The sequence below is a fragment of the Calcarisporiella thermophila genome, assembly GCF_041956535.1.
Source record: "Calcarisporiella thermophila strain CBS 279.70 unplaced genomic scaffold VTP21scaffold_11, whole genome shotgun sequence".
NCBI lineage: Eukaryota > Fungi > Calcarisporiellomycota > Calcarisporiellomycetes > Calcarisporiellales > Calcarisporiellaceae > Calcarisporiella > Calcarisporiella thermophila.
This window is the reverse complement of record NW_027192201.1, coordinates 621,522-638,887: the sequence shown is the minus strand read 5'-3', so window position 1 is coordinate 638,887 and position 17,366 is coordinate 621,522. Positions and strand designations below refer to the sequence as shown.

Below are 17,366 nucleotides of genomic sequence, written 5' to 3'. Positions count from 1 at the left end.
GCACTTGGGCGAGGTGAATATTTTCGAACGGCCAAGTTGAAATGTGTGACTTTAGATCCGCAGCACTCGAATCTCAAATAAATAAAAGTAAACACACTTTTCTTGAATTTATTTTCAAGAGGAATAATCTGCTGAAATGGGTAAAGAAAAGAAAGAAAAAAAGGTTAAACAGGCCGCCGATTCTGATAACGAAGAGGAAGTCAGCCTAGATGCTGTGTCCCCGATTGCTCATCCTCTTGCCACTGACAAGCTTTGCAAAAAGCTCTTGAAGACGGTAAAGAAGGCCGCGAAGCAACGCCACGTTCGAAGAGGTGTTAAGGAGGTGGTCAAGGCTGTCCGAAAAGGAGAAAAAGGGTAAATCTCATCCCATCCTTCGCATAATTTCTGGTGTTAATTTGTAATGATTGCATCGATAGCCTTGTTATCATCGCCGGAGACATCTCTCCCATTGATGTGATTACACATGTTCCCGTACTATGCGAAGATGCTTCCGTGCCCTACTGCTATGTTCCTTCGAAGGAGGCCCTCGGTACTGCTGGTGCCACAAAGCGGCCTACGAGCGTGGTGATGATTGTGCCTGGAGGTAAAAAGAAGGACATGAAAGCTGCCGAGGAATATCGTGAGACGTACGATGAATGCTTCGGGAAGGTGAAGGAACTGGTAAGCATTCGACATCATGCATAGACTTAGGTATCATCATGCTGAATGCCTAATCTGATTCCTATGCAATGAATAGGATGAAAACTTGAAGTTCTAAGTGCTCCAACCCAAGGAAATTGGAATTTTTCAACATGGAAGCATAGAAGTCCGCCCTCCTTCTCTACACATTTTTTTGCAAATATTTCCTTCTCTTTTTTTCTTTTCTATTCTTCTCTTCATTCTCTGTGTGTAATTCTTTTTTTTTTTTTGTTCCTTTTAACCAAAAAAAAAAACATAACTTGGCTAAAATTATCCCCATTTCATCAAGTTAAAAGAAAGGCAGAGAAGACTTGAAATCTAAGCCACGATGTTGTTTGGGTTCTCGAAAAAATTGAACGCGCGTTTACCATATTTTATTTTCTTTGGTGTTTGCACTTATCGAGAGCATCAGGAAATATTAGCTAAAGAAAAAAATGAATCTTCAAAGGGAGCGGAATGCATCACTGTTTCTCGGAGGCGAAAGAATCTCGGGACAGGAGGTGCGGACGCAAAATGGTAATACTGGCAGATTGGGTGCTATGTGAATGCTCGACTTCATTTTAATGGATTATATTATTTCTGCACAGTTACTGCTGCACTCTCCATTGCCAACATCGTCAAGAGCTCATTAGGTCCGGTTGGTTTGGACAAGATGTTGGTGGATGATATTGGTGTAAGTACTCTGTTCACATCGAATTTGGTTTGATCGCCCCAACTTACTGAGCATATAATAATCTTAAATACCAGGATGTGACAATCTCTAACGATGGTGCCACTATTCTTAACCTCCTTGAAGTTGAACATCCCGCCGGTCGCGTCCTTGTTGAACTTGCTCAACAGCAGGATAAGGAAGTTGGAGATGGAACCACTTCAGTAGTTATCATCGCTGCTGAGCTCCTCCGCCGTGCCAATGAACTCGTGAAAAACCGTATTCACCCAACAACGATTATCTCGGGCTATCGTTTGGCGAGTAGAGAGGCCTGCAAATTTATTGCCGATCAGATGACTGTGAAGGTTGATGCTCTAGGAAGAGAATGTCTTGTGAACGCTGCTAGAACCAGTATGGCAAGCAAGATTATTGGATCGTGAGTAATGCCGTCCCTAACGGTATCCTACAAAGGCTGATTTTCATCCTTTAACCCAATAGTGATGATGAATTTTTCGCCAATCTCTGCGTTGATGCGATGCTTGCGGTTAAGGTGACAAACGCACGCGGCGAAACCAAGTACCCTGTCAAGGCCGTGAATGTGCTCAAGGCACACGGAAAGGGTGCTCGTGAATCCATGTTCGTTCGTGGCTATGCTCTTAACTGTACAGTTGCAAGCCAGGCCATGAAGAAGAGAATCGCTGGCGCAAAAATCGCTTGCTTAGATATCAACTTGCAACGCACCAGAATGCACCTAGGTGTCAACGTGGTCATCGATGATCCGGACAAACTTGAGGATATCCGAAAGCGGTAAGTGGGAGCTGACCCTCTTGTACTTCTACGTTATCTTCTTTATTCACTCATTTTCCTTATTTTTTTAACAGAGAAATCGAGATCACGACGGAGCGCATCAAGAAAATCTTGGCCACCGGTGCCAACGTAATTTTTACAACTAAGGGCATTGATGACCTCTGTCTCAAGCTGTTTGTTGAAGCGGGTGCGATGGCAGTGCGCCGCTGCAAAAAAGATGATCTCCGCCGTATTGCCAAAGCAACTGGAGCAACCTTGCTTTCCACACTTGCCAATCTTGAGGGTGAAGAGACGTTCGAGGCTTCCTACCTTGGCCAAGCAGAAGAAGTGGTACAAGAGCGTATTTCCGATGACGAGTGCATCCTTGTCAAAGGAACAAAGCAGCAGAGCTCTGCATCCATTATTTTACGCGGTGCAAATGATTATATGCTCGATGAGATGGAACGCTCTCTACATGATGCGCTATGTGTGGTGAAGCGCACCCTGGAGAGCGGAAGTGTGGTTCCTGGTGGCGGTGCAGTTGAGACTGCCCTCAGCATCTATTTAGAGAACTTTGCGACAACCCTCGGCTCTCGCGAACAACTGGCCATTGCTGAATTTGCCAATGCCCTCTTAGTCATTCCCAAGACATTGGCCGTCAATGCCGCCAAGGACTCGACTGATCTGGTTGCCAAGCTGCGCGCATATCACAATGCTGCCCAGAACGCCGGAGTCAATGAGGCTAAGAAGGCCCTCAAATGGTACGGATTGGATCTGATCCGCGGTGAGGTGCGTGATAATTTGCGGGCGGGAGTCTTAGAGCCAGCCATGAGCAAAATCAAGAGTCTGAAGGCCGCGACGGAGGCTGCCATTGCAATTTTGAGAATTGATGACTTGATGGTGATGCAGAAGGAAGAACGGGAAGGCGAGGATATGGACTGAATAGATAAGTAAAAGGTTTCAATAAGCTTATTGGAAGTAAAGATATTCATTTTTCATTTTTTTTTATTAAGTCTTTTTTTTTATTTTTCCATAATAAAAATATTTCATGCTCCCAATATATCGGCAAGCTAAAAAAAACCTAATAATGCCAAGGCAAACAATAAGTACTGGAATTCGAAGAGCAGATTCTCCATAAAAGACAGTAGAATGGATCGAGCGAAGAGTATATGAAACTATGTAATTTATTGGAAGCCAAACGCTTCGTAGTAATATGCCCCAGGATGACTTGCTGACAATTCATAATCCTCTCAATACCATCCTATTTCTTGGCGACTGATGCGCTTTGGAAACCGTGCACTATATTCAATTAACCAGAGTTTTCAAAATGCAGGAGCCGCCTCATGCATCCAGTGTTCAGGATTATATATGGAATATGACGAAAACTAGTCTGAAAAATTTTATGAAAATAAATAACACAGAGACATCATGAGGTAAACTTTTGTAAATCCTTTATAAAAACTGTTAAGATACAAAGAGAGAGAGAAAGAAAAAGTGCAACGTAAATATTTATAATAAAAAGACAAAGAGAAGAGAGGGATTTGTAAAGCAAAAATTCCAAGTAGTTGCTAAGCTGATAAAAAAGGGAAAAAAAAAGTATACGCAAAGAGGATTCAAGTCTCTCTTTTTCAAGGGTAAGCATCCGAAAGATCTGAACTGTCATCTAAAAACGACATGTCCACGTCCATACTAGTATCTAACTTAATATCTTCTTTTAGCCCCTTATCGCCCTGTTCATGATCCAGATTGGACTCCTCATCGCCGTCCGCAGACGAAATTGCGACTCCGTTTCCGTTAGCCTCCACGACCACTGGTGCTGCGGGAAGCTGACCCCCAGGGCAAAGCTTCTCGTATGCAACATCAAACGCCTCCTGCAATTTACAGGCATCAACATAGACCCACGACCCTTCTTCGTTGAACGTTCGCGCGTTATTGAACATAAGGTGGAAATCGTCGCGGAATTGTGCGATCGTCTTGTAGTAGGGTGAATGGATGCGCCTGTTGATAATGTCCATTGCAATTGGGCGCTGGATGATGACATAGTACTGCGGGTAAATCTTTTTACTAGGAAGCTCGAGGAAGAGTTCGCAGCGTTTACGACCCCTAAATATAAATGCATCAAGATGTGGTGCCGGATGCTTGCGAATAGGGAAAGACTTACTCATGATTCTCATCCTCTAGATCCTCGACTACTTTATAAAGCTTCTCGAACAAGCGCGTCATCTCTTGTCTGACCAGTGGAGGCACCAGATCTGGACCCTGCAGCTCCATCTCTTCCTTCTTAAGTCGTTTCCGTTTGGGCTATCATAATGGTGAATATGTAAGACAGTTTGAGAAATGCAAAAAAGAAACTCGACACATACCCCTCTATCCTCGGATGGAGTCTCCGCATCGGCAGGCTTTCCATTACGCCTCTTGCGATTCACGATTGGTGTTTCCTCTTCATCCTCCAAATCCGATAATGGTGATTCGCTTTGTGGTGTGGAGACTCCGCGTCCCTTAACATTACGGCCTCTACCTCTACCTCTACCGCGGTTCTTTCCACGTGTTCGCGCACGTCCTCGTATAGGAGGGGGAGAATCGACAGAGTCTTCCTCTTCCTCCACCTGTCTGTTCATTTTCCTTTCTTCCCTTCGCCGCTTCCTCTCTTGCCTCCTTGCAACCGCTTCACTAAATCCAAGTTCTTCATCCTCCAGCGCTTCAATAAATTGTTGTTCTGTCAGGCCATCATCATACCGCACCTCGCCACGTTGTCGATGCCCTCGGCCATATACCGACGGATCTTCGTAAAATGGATCCTCATCGTTTTTATATACATCAGGGAGTTCATCATCCTGTATAAGTCGCTCAGGCTTCTTTCCACGACCACCGCGACGTCTCCATTCTTCTAGCTCACGACGCTCACGCTCTTGATCCATTTGACGGAAGATAGCAAGCTCTTGGTCGTTCCGAGCAACAATATCATTGAGGTCATCGTCCGTTAAATCCTCTTCAAAATCATTGCTATCTTCATTGTCGGCTTCCAATAGAGAGCGCTAATGGTTAAAAAGGATGGCCTGAGTCAATATTGAATAAAAATAGTATGAAAATAAAATGAATACCAAAAATGCTTCTCGTTCCTCCGCTGTACTCTTATTGTCGAATTTCCCTGCCTGAATTACTTTTCCATCGAGATCAAGTTTGTACTGCGCACGTGCCAAAATCGTTTCCTCTACGGATTTCTCGGATATAAGACGGAAAATGCGCACTTCTTTGGTCTGACCAATACGATGGGCACGATCTTGCGCTTGCAAATCTTGGTGCGGATTCCTAGAGAGGGGAGAAATTGGGTTAATATCGTTTCAACTCGAAAAAATAATCTTATCATTTACCAATCAGAATCAAAAATGATGACCGTATCCGCACTTTGAAGATTCAGACCTAGACCTCCCGCCCTGGTACTCAGCAAAAACACAGAGTATTCTGACCCTGGCTCATTGAATATTTTAAGTAGAGAAGAACGATCCTCCGCCTAAAAATTTTTAGAAAGATTTGAGACTCTTGCATTCAAACTCAACACAAGTTAAACAAAATACCTTGGTTGACCCGTCAAGTCGCAGATATCGCATTCCGCGATAATTCAATAAATCCTCCATAATATTCATGATCTGCGTCATCTGGAAGAATATCAAAATCTATTATAAAGAGCACGTTATATTAACCTTTGGCTGTGATAATATTCGGCATCAATGGAATTACTCTGTGTCCCGTTGCTTTGAGCTTGGGCAAGATCCTATCCAAGAGCTCGAATTTGCCAGACACTCTATAGAGCAAATCATTGCTAGTGCGTGAAGGGTTGATCACGTCCTCTACGACTTCAAACACAAAAGGATGGTTGCAAATCTTTCTGAGCTGCATTATAGTATTGTTCAACCCCTTGATTCCAGTTCGTCTATTTATATATATGATAAAATAAGAAAAAGCTTTGAGCTAGTGCGTTGCATTCGTTCGTCCAACTTACCCCTTTTCATTTGTAGTGTAGAGCATTCCATGCTTTTTCATCTGCTGATAGAGCCTAGTTTGCAATGCTGAAAACTTGCATTTTATCACACGCTCAACTTTGTCTGGGAGTTCCGATTCCACATCCTTTTTTAATCGTCGAAGAAGGAATGGGCGCAAAACCTTATTGTTATAAAGTAGAACGATTAGCAGAGTAACCAAAAAGAAACACTTCTTTTATATTATATATACCTTGTGTAAACGTTTGATGATGAGAAGCTTTTCTTCTTCATTCAATTCCATTTTGTTTTCTCCCGAATTTGCAAATGGTCGGTTAAACCACTCGTCAAAGCTCTGTACTGAATTGAACACTTTGGGAAGGATGAAATTTAGAAGAGCCCACAGTTCCGGAAGGTTATTCTAGAAAAATAATAAGATTCAATAGCTCCTAAAGGCTCCATTATAAATAAACTTTCATACCTGTAGAGGGGTTCCTGTCAAAATCAGCCTAAACCGGGTTGAATAGTATTGCGCCAAAACGGTCGAAAGTTTTGAATTAACATTCTTCATTCGATGACCCTCGTCAATTATTAGATGAACCCATTTGATTTTGCTAAGTACAGGCCGATCTTTGATAATATATTCGTATGTCGTGAGTAGCACCTGGAAGTTGCCGTTTCGAATTTCCGTTTGCTGGATCCACTTGCGCACGTTCGGAGGCCCTTTGTACACAACCTTTGAGACAGCCGGGGCCCATTTTTCGAACTCTAGAGTCCAGTTAGTGATGGTACTAAATATTTGAAAGAAAAATTAAATTAGCCCGTAAAGGTAAGAAAGTAGTTTGCAATAATAATTACGAGAGTGGAACAATAATCAGGAACGGTCCATTTTGCTTCTTCTTTTCAATTAAAAAAGTGATCAAAGATATGGTTTGGATAGTTTTGCCTAGAAAAAAAATATTAGGGGACTAAAAAAGAAAAAAATCATAGCATATAGATTACCTAGACCCATTTCATCGGCAAGGATTCCATTTAGCCGGTTATTATACAACGACACCATCCATTGAAGACCCTTCAACTGATACTCTTTCAACGTTCCGCCAGTCAAAATTGTAGGTTGTTCAGTGACTGGCTCTTGAATTCGGTGCGCAATCGAGTAATAATCAAGCTTCTTGCCGTTCTAGAATTGAAAATAGTGAAAAACTGCGTACAATACCAGCAATTATAAAAAAAATGTTACAGCAAGTTCAAACGCAATATCATTCTCGTCATCCTCTTTTTGTATCACCCCTACGGGCCCGTCGATGGCTGAGAATTCATCATCCACAAGCGCAGATTGCTGTTCGCGCACTGCCTGAGAAAGCGATTCCAAATAACGATCGGTTTGCTCAAGCAGCTGGCTAATGCGAGTATCTTTTGTTCGGTCAATAAGCTTCAGATAGGCTTCTTCATCATCATTCTGTATTAAGAGGTTTAGTATTTTTGCTGGATTTTTGTTATGCTAGAGGCAAGTATACCTTCAAAGCACGCAATCTCTCCTCCTGCATCCGCCGCTTTCTTTTATCCTCCTCCTTCTCAACATGTGCATGATAGTTGATTACCGCCCGCCCAAGTCGGCTTAGTTTTGCCTCATGTGTGCGATGTGCAAGAATCATATCCCGACCATGGTTGACTATTTGATTCAAATGGTCAATGTGCTTTTGTCGTTCACGATTCTTACGATCAATGCGCTGCTGATGCTCAAGGTGTTCAATACGGCGTGTCTCACGCAGTGACAACTGCTTCATACGACGCAGAGCCGATTGATCAACATTAAATGCAAGACGTGTACTTTTATTCATGGCAAGCAAAAGCTCCCCACGCATCTTTATGATAAGAGTATTAATGCAAGGTTAAATAAATATAAACGTATGAGCTACAATTGAAACTTACCATCTTTTGCTTTTCTCTTAACTTCAGTGCTTTGATTTCGATTAAGGCCTTCAAGTTTCCGGATGAATTCGAGGCTTGCATTTCTTCATCGCACAGTTTAAGATCTTCATAGATCCCTTCAAGTCCTTGTAATTTTTGCTCTATCCGCGACTGTAGCCGTTTTTCACGCTCTTCGATTACGACTACTGGATCAAGCCCAGCGGGCGTTAAACTCGGGATGATAAGACGGTGATGTCGACTTGCATGGTCGTGTGCAGTCAGATCCGACTTAAGGAATGTGTAAGGTGAAATAAACGAATTGTACCAATCGCTTTGCTCAGCAACAACCGTTGGCTCTGTGTTGATCTCATTCTTTGATTCGCTTGTTTGTGGAAAAGTGGATGATGCGATGATGGCCTGAATAATGTGCTGTGGAATCTCAGCATTGCGATTGAGAAGCTTGAAAGCTACGATTTGGTATTTGAGAAGAGAGAGCTGCAATGGAGTAAAAGGGGTAGAGGTAGAGTTCGCATTTGCAGAGTTTCCAACGGACGGAGAAGATATTGCAGATTGGGGAGACGTAATCGTGGGTGTGGATGGAAATCTCTGACGATGCATAAGTGGAGATTGTTGTGGTGAAGTGACAAAAGGTTGGCCATGCATTGTCGCCAGGGACGGGGAAAGATTTTGCATTATTCGCTTATGTGTCGATCAGCGATGATCAAGACATAAGAAAAAAAATGATGATATAATAACTACAGAGTAAAATTGGATTTAATTCTTATTTAAATTTAAAATTATATAACTGGCAGAAACGCGATTATTTTTCGCAGTCTCGAAAACGCGAAACCAGCACTTTAGGAGGAATAAAAAGTTTCTACACCTAATAATAAAGAAGCAAGAAAAAAAAAATAAGTCGGATTGATGTTGCGTACTTTTGGTCGGGGATATCCGGGATATCGAGGCGCAGTTATTAAATAGTGGCTTTGAAAATTTATATGCAAAGAAGTTCTTCTTAAATCTAATCTAATCGTAAGTAAATGTTAAGAATAGTACAGTATATACCTTGCTGCGAATCACGCCTACATTCGAGTGGTATATCGCCTTTCTACAGAAGCTTGATCCATTTCTCTCAGCGTAACGCATATACTTCGGATCGAAAATGCCCCGTTGATTCTTTTGAAGTGAGTTTGTTTGGAATTATTAAATAATAAGTAAAATTAATTATTAAACTTTTAGGCTCTCGGAATCCCTAATGAGCTATGTAATTCTATACGTGAAAATTTCGGAATAATCAAACCAACAACAGCACAGCGCTCGATTATCCCCTCTATTCTAGCAAATCGCGACGTACTCATTCGAGATCAAACCGGTACTGGAAAATCCTTCAGTATTCTTCTCGCCCTTTTAAGTAAACAACGCTCACATCCGTCCAGATATCCTTTGAATTTCTCGGCACGTAAAAACTCCCCAAGAGCATATATTTCATATTTGGTACTGGTGCCCAACCGTGAGCTCGCAGAACAAATCGGAATCTGGGCCCGTGAGATTCTACCAAAGGATACATATCCATCAATAGCGCCAATCCTCCAAATTGTTACAAGTGAGCTGCACGAAAATCGAGACCTAGAAATTAAGGAACAAACTGCAGCGCTTATTCGAGAATCACCGCATATTCTTGTTGGAACACCGAAGCGTGTACATGAGTTGCTCTTGAAAGATGCTCTTGATCTGCAATATTTGCGTACAATTGTTGTCGATGAAGTGGATCAGGCTCTCCGTCTACCACGAAGATTTGCCAGAGAAAAAGAAGTGCAGCTAAGGAGAAAGAACCCTAAACCCTGTGAGACGGTGCTGGATATGTTGCTTGGAAATAAACCTAAGCAGAAGCCGCAATTAATAGCACTTTCTGCTACACTAAATAGGCAATTGCGTTATTTTATGTTCAAAAAGGGATGGATATACAGGGCACTTTTCATTGACATAGCCAAAACCTCATTACCGCCGGCTACTATCAAGCATCATTGCCTTGTTATTTCTGGTGACACAATTCGAAATCTCCGTTCACCTATTGAGTTAGATAACCATAGTAAAGATGAAGAGATGGAAAGCATTGAAATAGAGAAAGACTCGGTTGATGAAGAGGCAAACGGCCCTGAGGCGGATGATGCGTACATGGACCGAATGCTCGAAGGAGTAACAACTGTAGTTGAGATGGAGGACGTAAATCGCGGTTTGGTCATTGTTCCTGCAACTTCTAGCGTGTCTAGAGTTATTGATCGATTAAGTAGCCATGGTTTGAAGGCATCCGAGGTTCTACCCACCCTCCGAACTAAAAGTGCAAACAAAATTGAAAACCAACAGCCCAATCTACTTATTGGTACCGAAGTAACCACGCGCGGTATCGATTTGCCTCTACTTTCACATGTGTTCATACTTGGAGCACCAAGCTCTCCCGCTGCCTACCTTCACGTTGCAGGCCGTACAGGGCGCATGGGCAAACCAGGCAGTGTGTTCACATTTATCCGTGATCAAGGAAGAAAAGCGGACCAACTTCGCAATATGTTTCGACTAATGAACGTGGAGGTTCAACATTACGAACAAGTCCAATAAATCAATAAATTTCAATGTGTTCAATTTCTTTTTTTTTCCGCCATAGAAAATTTTCATATACATGATCAAAGATCAAAATAGAATTTATTATCCATTTATATCTACTTTCTTTGCTTGATCTTACGGATATAGAATTCGAGCTCCTTGCCCTCAAGAATGTAACCGTCAGCACGGCCAGATTGCCCAGGACGAGACGAGATAATAGCTATAGGAAGAGATTAATACCAGCTATTTTCCACAAAAAAAGAAGGTAATCCGTTATACCGTAAAGACGTCCAGTAGCGAATTGGTCATCGAGGAGAGGGTCAACCTTGGCATTGGGTTTGCGTGCCTCTAATTTACGCTGGACATGGTTGGAACGCTTTTGCTCTTCCTCCTTAGTTTCAGACTAAAAATGTTGAAGGATATTAGAGTCCATTTCTTCAAGCATTATGCAAAAGAAATACGTACAGCAGCCTTAGATTTCTTTTTGCCAACCGGTACACCGTAGTGAGCCTCATACCATTGGCGGAATGGTGTGGCATCAATTTGAATGACTGCACTCTTTACAAGTGTATTAGTGCGGACCAACTCGTTATTTGATGCGTTGTAAACCACAGCAATAATACGGGCTTTGCGTGTAACAGTTTCGGAACCCCACGAAAAGTTTCCAGAATCTAGACGTAATGCGCGGAATTTATGATTACCACCACGAACACGGATCTCGTGGATGCGCTTTGGGCCCAGTTTTGTGTTGGCAGCCTGACGTCCAAGTTCGTACTTGCGCTTTTTGCGGAATTGAGCGCGTTTGGCTCCGGTATGCGAGCGCTTGTGAAGGGAGTCTCGGCTGATACCTAGAATTTTAATAAATGATAAGTAATCTATGATGAAATCTCGGCATCGCTTCTCGATCGCCACACACATAGCAAGCTTATTCATTCATTAGCGAATGAGAAAAATAATCTCATCTATATCCATAATAGTCTCTTTCATCCTTCACTATATATCAACTATTCATCCATCCATTTCTCTACTCCTATGCTTCATCTCACCGCCATCGATCAACTGATATGATAACTTACCCATTCTTGATTCTATTTAATATCCTAGATGGGATGCCAATCGAAAGAGGAGGGAATAAACTAATGCTATAGGAACTACATTAACATCCAATTTCATAAACCTGCCCGCAACTTATTATCAGCCACACATCTCGTGGAGAGAATGAATAAAATATTATTCACACATACAATATTACTATATTTTATGTATTTCATAATCAATATTGTTGATTCAGAGAAGAGTGTTTACTAGCAAGATATAAATTTTAGAGATGGTCTCGATAATCCGGACATCAGATTCATCTATACGCTATTGAGAAAAAAATAGGCAGAGCTTATTTGTGTCAAGAAAAAAAAAGACAAAAGGAAAAGGAGAAAAAACGATGAGCCATAATAGTAGGACTATTTTCACAGAGAATAAAAAATATGGCCAATTAAATGTGCAAAGCAGAGATAGAGAAAGAAATGAGAGAAGGAATGGGAAAGAGTAAAATAGGAGAGAGCCCAGTTAAAAAAGTTTCAAAAAATAGTAAAATAAAAGAAAAAGTAGCTATATAAAACACTTGACTCGTTGGATCCGAATATTATAAAAATAAATTTCCAACAATCATTAAGCCTTTTCGGACTCTATCGTATCCATGGGGTCATCAGCTTTGGAGATATCCGCCTCAAGTGGGGCCTCACGCACAAGAGAACTCTCCTTCACTGGAGATGAGCCATGTTGAGCAAGATTAGGATTAGAATGTGGGATCGTTTCTGGACGTGGATGCGCTGAGCCGACTGGGAGGGTAGCTTTACCAGCTTTGCTGAGGGCGTAATCTCCACTATCGAAATACTTACGCTATAGTTGAACGGCGTTAGAAACTAATTCATGAACACACACAAACAACAGAAGCCTACCTCCTTAAGACGATGACCTACGACATCCTTCCTATCAGGGAGTTTCCCGTACATCCGGAACATCTTCTGTTCCTCATCGGTTAATTGCTAAGAAGTATAGCACAAAAAGTAAATTAGGCAGATCAAGCGAATATACATTTTAGATCAGGATTTATTGCTACAAAAATGAAAGCATCGAGTAATTTGGTACTTATAAATCTTCATTACTTACACTAATATCGATTTTATTCTTCCTTGCCGGGTGCATTTTGAAAAATAATAGATGTCTCCTATGCTGAACTGGTTTAGGAGAGAAAATGGCTTTTCAAAATCGGTAAAATATAGCTAAAACTTCAGAACATTCTGAAATAGATTTATTCAGATTACAATGTTCAAAGTTCAGAAATAATATTACAAGACTTGGAAAACAATGAAAATATACACACAAATTATATGAAATAAACTGCTATTACGATTTACAATTCATAACGCTCATTTTCAGATATTAGTCTTATATCTTTAGCACATGCGCGAGTTAAGTTTGGGTGGATCATCGAAGTGGGGAATGGCACAAACAGGTTCCCCAGCTTCTTCGAAAAAACCGTGCTGCATTTCTGCAGTATTCTCTCTATGATTAATTGGCAATGGTGCCAATTGTTGTTGTTCAAAATCTGCGTCATTGCGAGGCTGGCGCTGAGATTCAGGGTACTGTAGCATTGCTTCATTTCTCCCGAGAATCGAAGAATCAATTTGATTATTTTTTGACATAGTTATAAAGAAACACAATTTGAACTCAGTTTTGAGATTATATCAGCGCTACGGCAACTTTCAATCGTAGGTAATTGGGGAAAATAATATTATTTATCGTCGAGGAATGTAATAATCTTCAAAAGCGAAATATGATATTCAATTGATTTCAACTGATTAATGACGAGAGCACATGACGTACTTAAATTTCGTTCGTGATTTTCCAAGTGCAAAGAGATTGATTCAGTTCTATTCCTTTAAGAGATTATTTTCTTCAATTAGAGAAAGGGGTGTAATAATACTCAATAGCCATGTCCATCGAACTTGAACCATCCTCTCAGCTCTCTTTTCGGAGTAAGGATATTCTTCATTCATTTATTGTTATACATCTACATCATGAGGATTTTGGCTATTAAATGAAATATTGAATTTCTGCATCTAACTCTTCCTTTATATATTTCAAACTATCTTTTTACAGGACCTTTTACATCACAGGTCAAAGAGATCCTTCGGATAAAGAATCTAAATTCTCAGCCGATTGCATTTAAAGTTAAAACAACAGCACCTAAACAATACTGCGTACGGCCAAACTCAGGTCGTATTGAAGCTCAATCTGAAATGGAAGTTCAAGGTATATACTAATATTTCACATATACTGTTCAATCTTTATTTTAATTATGATGTAACGCGTGGTTAGTTCTCCTCCAACCTATGAAGGAAGACCCACCACTTGAATTTAAGTGTCGAGACAAATTTTTAGTTCAAAGTGTTCTATTGACTTCAGATTTCCAAAATATGAATCAGCAAGAATTGGTAACGATATAAGTAATTAATATTTACTATTCAAGTTTTATATTTTAAACATGCTTTCATATAGTGGCCACTGGTGGAGAAGACCATGAAAAGTCAAATCATAGAAAAGAAAATTCGTTGCGTTTATCTTCCTCCACAAGGTCAAGAAAGCTCAGCCAACGAGGTTATACTCTTCATTATTTCGTTTGAATTATTTTACTTTATTAACACCTTACGTTTTTTAGTCTGGTCCTGATAGTCAACCACAGAAAAAATTGGAGGTCGGATATCAATCAGCCGCAGAAGAAGAGCAATCATCGCTAGCAAACAAAGCTGAATATAACCACATTCCTGCTGCCTCTGCCCCTCAATCTACCCTAGCGTCGATTCAGTCCCCGATATCGACTGATAATGATCCACATCCAGAATTGCAACAACAGCAACAGCAGCAGCAACAACAGCAACAGAGGCAAAAGGAAGAATTTGAGAGACTCCAAAAGGAGCTAACTAGTGCAAATGATGCTATTCAACGAATGCAAAACACGATAGATCGCTATGAAAATGAGATTAAGCTGCTTAGCCAGAATACTAGCACCACTGCTCCACAATCTACAATGCAGTTGAATAGACAAATGGATGGTATCCCCCCCCTTATGGTTGCACTTGTTGCTTTTCTCTCCTTCCTCTTTGCTTATTTATTTTTCTAAATCACCTATTTTGATTTTCACTCATATTTTTATCTTATTATGTGAATAGAGGAGAGCCCGCAGATTATAATAGTTTTATTTGGTGCATATTAAATAAAACCATTCATATTTTATTTTAAAACTATTTTTATACCTCTTGCTATAGAGTGAATACAGTCAATCTGTTTGCTCACTATTTGAATATTTTTTTAGCCACCCCTTTCTCGATCCCCACACAATATAATTTGCAAATAATATTTTTGAGCCTTTCCATTAATATTATGAAAAGTTTATTGGGTCAAAGCTTATTACCATATTTCTATTTTTTCTAAGCTTCTGAACTCAATGTACCGTTTATATATTATATGTCATCAATTAAGAGAACACTCCAATTTATTTAACTGGCGTAATAACAAAAAAATAATATTTCCTCAGATACTCAATTGGCTCATCATTTTAATTCAAAGAGCTTTAAAGCAATGATAACGCGATGAAATCAACTGTACTATAATGTCTTAGCGAGACAAAGTCGTCACTATTTCAGCTACACTTGAGCATAACTAGTGATACTGCACTCAGAGGAAATCGAATACCAAGTTGGCTAATCCCCCTAATTGCACTATAGAATTTTCATATATCATAACATTGAATAATACAAAAAATATACCCAAATTCAAATAATATTGAAAAAGAAATAAAGCTACAACAATGTAGCAATGTTCGAAATTCATGTATGTATATATATTGAATGCGAATATTTTAATTTTCCATAAACTCGCAGAGCACATATGCAGAGCGATTTAGTATGATATCGATCGGAATATGTGAAGGCGTAGAATAAATGCATTAGAATATGACTGGCTATATCAATAGTTGTTCTGTGAATACATCGCTATTACAATACTGCGGGTCAAAGAACTCTTGATGCAAGTCTCCCAAGCCAATCAAATTTGTCCATTGATTATTATTATAATTTAAAAATAAAACATGAGAAGTATAAACCCAAGAATAATATTATCAATGTAGTTCTTTTCCTTTTATTCCGTATATTTGGCGAATTTGACTAGGAAGTGGGAAGATATAAAAGGCCTAAATGAAATGAGATTTTATTCATTTAATAATCGAGCATATCATCACGGAGTTCTGCGGCTTTCGTCTTTGCTCGCTCAATCTGAGGTGCTAGTTGATCTCGTTTAGCGAGAAGCTTAAGGACCTCCAGGATCATTGGAATAAAATTATGCTTCCTAAGGGAATTTTCTCTCTAAAATATTGATTGCATTAAACTAAATCTAAATATAGTATTTGAACTAGAATTGGCACTTACGCTGTATCTCTTAAACTTATTTCTTTCCTCCAGCATTTTTGAATTTATTTGTTCCAGCTCAGCATCTATCTCCAAACGAACCTGAGTTTGTTCAGGAGACATTTCAGATTCCTCTGATGGCAGCGAGAACAACCTTGCCAACAGTTCCTCATGACGCTGTTCGTATTCTTTCATCCGATTTCGGATGACAGCCATTAAATTGAATCTAATTTCAGAAGACGCATATCTGAGGCAAAATAAGAACATCAGAAATATGAAATTTTCTAATTTCACATAATCACCTTGCTATACGAGATTGGATTATCGGACGCACTTTTTCTAACCAATCTTCATCAGTGCATGCTCCTGTTATTTTATGATTAAACGTTATTTAACTCAACAACACCATTTCAATTGTTGTAAGTTTACCAAGGTTCAACGGGGCTTCTCGCAATCCATCTAACTCGTAGAGGGCTCCACGCACTGGAACATATGCGATAAAATGAAATACGTCCTCTTTGGAACCTTGTGATTCACCACCACTTTCCGTAATGAATTGATCTGGTTGAGCAAATGCATTATGTGCTGTACGGACCATGTCAGAATTGGAGATTGCTAGGCCTTTAAGCTATTATTAGGGTAACAAATCTATATATTCATTCAATCCTGAATAAACTCGTCCTAAATATAAACCTCTGGAGGAAAGTCTGCAGTGAAAGCTTTGAAGTTGCGTAGTTCCTCTCCAATATCGATGCGATCATCACAGTTTAGTAATATTGAGAGAATTGCCTGCGTTGCGCAGGCATTGGTTATGACCTATTAGTTTATAGTCAATAATTTGTTCTTATAGAATATGTAGCAATACCAATGTATTACCTGTTTTGCAAAGAATACATGTTCATCCGTTTCCGCTTGATAATCGCTCTCAATATCCGAGTCTGCATCGCGACCTTGCCATTTAAATAGAAAAATAAGGCCGAATATTGGTCTATAACAATAAAATAGATTTAAGAATATTTCCTCTATAGCTATTTATTAATCCTAGTATAGGTCTTCCACTACCTTAATCTCTCTAAGGTACTATCATCGAGGCTCCACACTTCTTCCACTTGCACGTCTTGTGCACCCAATTCTCCGATTAATTGAGTAAATACGCCTAAAAACATCCGAAATATTATATAATAAGTTCTATTTTCACATCATTTCGGCAAATGAACAATTTACCTGGATCGCTTTCGATCAAACACCAATTTCCCGCTTCCGACATCTTGTGAAAGCTGCACTCAAATTCAAGAGCGCTAAAAT

The 17,366-nt window shown here is 40.0% G+C and overlaps 9 protein-coding genes across 9 annotated transcripts; 4 read left to right on the top strand and 5 right to left on the bottom strand.

Annotated features, from left to right (window-relative positions):
- Nucleotides 1–136: 136 nt before the first annotated feature.
- VTP21DRAFT_1392 (uncharacterized protein) lies at nucleotides 137–757 on the top strand (the record flags this gene model as incomplete). The annotated part of the gene is made up of 3 exons (XM_069391474.1): nucleotides 137–354; nucleotides 417–660; nucleotides 737–757. The coding sequence occupies 3 exons, from the start codon at nucleotides 137–139 to the stop codon at nucleotides 755–757; spliced, it is 483 nt and encodes a 160-aa protein (XP_069251513.1).
- A 355-nt stretch (nucleotides 758–1,112) lies between these two features.
- VTP21DRAFT_1391 (uncharacterized protein) lies at nucleotides 1,113–3,055 on the top strand (the record flags this gene model as incomplete). Its single annotated transcript, XM_069391473.1, has 5 exons — nucleotides 1,113–1,194; nucleotides 1,266–1,351; nucleotides 1,426–1,763; nucleotides 1,826–2,134; nucleotides 2,209–3,055. 5 exons carry the CDS (start codon nucleotides 1,113–1,115, stop codon nucleotides 3,053–3,055), a joined length of 1,662 nt encoding a protein of 553 aa, XP_069251512.1.
- A 686-nt stretch (nucleotides 3,056–3,741) lies between these two features.
- On the bottom strand, nucleotides 3,742–8,694 carry VTP21DRAFT_1390 (uncharacterized protein; the record flags this gene model as incomplete). Its single annotated transcript, XM_069391472.1, has 15 exons — nucleotides 3,742–4,216; nucleotides 4,275–4,414; nucleotides 4,477–5,148; nucleotides 5,215–5,422; nucleotides 5,485–5,624; nucleotides 5,689–5,787; nucleotides 5,852–6,044; nucleotides 6,114–6,274; nucleotides 6,344–6,511; nucleotides 6,572–6,881; nucleotides 6,949–7,036; nucleotides 7,093–7,270; nucleotides 7,331–7,549; nucleotides 7,608–7,955; nucleotides 8,023–8,694. The coding sequence occupies 15 exons, from the start codon at nucleotides 8,692–8,694 to the stop codon at nucleotides 3,742–3,744; spliced, it is 4,071 nt and encodes a 1,356-aa protein (XP_069251511.1).
- A 347-nt stretch (nucleotides 8,695–9,041) lies between these two features.
- On the top strand, nucleotides 9,042–10,614 carry VTP21DRAFT_1389 (uncharacterized protein; the record flags this gene model as incomplete). The annotated part of the gene is made up of 2 exons (XM_069391470.1): nucleotides 9,042–9,185; nucleotides 9,241–10,614. The coding sequence occupies 2 exons, from the start codon at nucleotides 9,042–9,044 to the stop codon at nucleotides 10,612–10,614; spliced, it is 1,518 nt and encodes a 505-aa protein (XP_069251510.1).
- A 101-nt stretch (nucleotides 10,615–10,715) lies between these two features.
- On the bottom strand, nucleotides 10,716–11,679 carry VTP21DRAFT_1388 (40S ribosomal protein eS8; the record flags this gene model as incomplete). Its single annotated transcript, XM_069391469.1, has 4 exons — nucleotides 10,716–10,819; nucleotides 10,879–11,002; nucleotides 11,065–11,447; nucleotides 11,676–11,679. The coding sequence occupies 4 exons, from the start codon at nucleotides 11,677–11,679 to the stop codon at nucleotides 10,716–10,718; spliced, it is 615 nt and encodes a 204-aa protein (XP_069251509.1).
- Nucleotides 11,680–12,264: 585 nt separating this feature from the next.
- VTP21DRAFT_1387 (uncharacterized protein) lies at nucleotides 12,265–12,801 on the bottom strand (the record flags this gene model as incomplete). Its single annotated transcript, XM_069391468.1, has 3 exons — nucleotides 12,265–12,495; nucleotides 12,555–12,641; nucleotides 12,766–12,801. 3 exons carry the CDS (start codon nucleotides 12,799–12,801, stop codon nucleotides 12,265–12,267), a joined length of 354 nt encoding a protein of 117 aa, XP_069251508.1.
- Nucleotides 12,802–13,052: 251 nt separating this feature from the next.
- On the bottom strand, nucleotides 13,053–13,301 carry VTP21DRAFT_1386 (uncharacterized protein; the record flags this gene model as incomplete). Its single annotated transcript, XM_069391467.1, has 1 exon — nucleotides 13,053–13,301. The coding sequence occupies one exon, from the start codon at nucleotides 13,299–13,301 to the stop codon at nucleotides 13,053–13,055; it is 249 nt and encodes an 82-aa protein (XP_069251507.1).
- Nucleotides 13,302–13,591: 290 nt separating this feature from the next.
- On the top strand, nucleotides 13,592–14,779 carry VTP21DRAFT_1385 (uncharacterized protein; the record flags this gene model as incomplete). The annotated part of the gene is made up of 5 exons (XM_069391466.1): nucleotides 13,592–13,634; nucleotides 13,759–13,911; nucleotides 13,978–14,093; nucleotides 14,158–14,256; nucleotides 14,318–14,779. The coding sequence occupies 5 exons, from the start codon at nucleotides 13,592–13,594 to the stop codon at nucleotides 14,777–14,779; spliced, it is 873 nt and encodes a 290-aa protein (XP_069251506.1).
- Nucleotides 14,780–15,872: 1,093 nt separating this feature from the next.
- Nucleotides 15,873–17,328, bottom strand: VTP21DRAFT_1384 (uncharacterized protein; the record flags this gene model as incomplete). The annotated part of the gene is made up of 8 exons (XM_069391465.1): nucleotides 15,873–16,019; nucleotides 16,083–16,308; nucleotides 16,364–16,427; nucleotides 16,491–16,689; nucleotides 16,755–16,877; nucleotides 16,938–17,049; nucleotides 17,124–17,217; nucleotides 17,286–17,328. 8 exons carry the CDS (start codon nucleotides 17,326–17,328, stop codon nucleotides 15,873–15,875), a joined length of 1,008 nt encoding a protein of 335 aa, XP_069251505.1.
- Nucleotides 17,329–17,366: the final 38 nt, after the last annotated feature.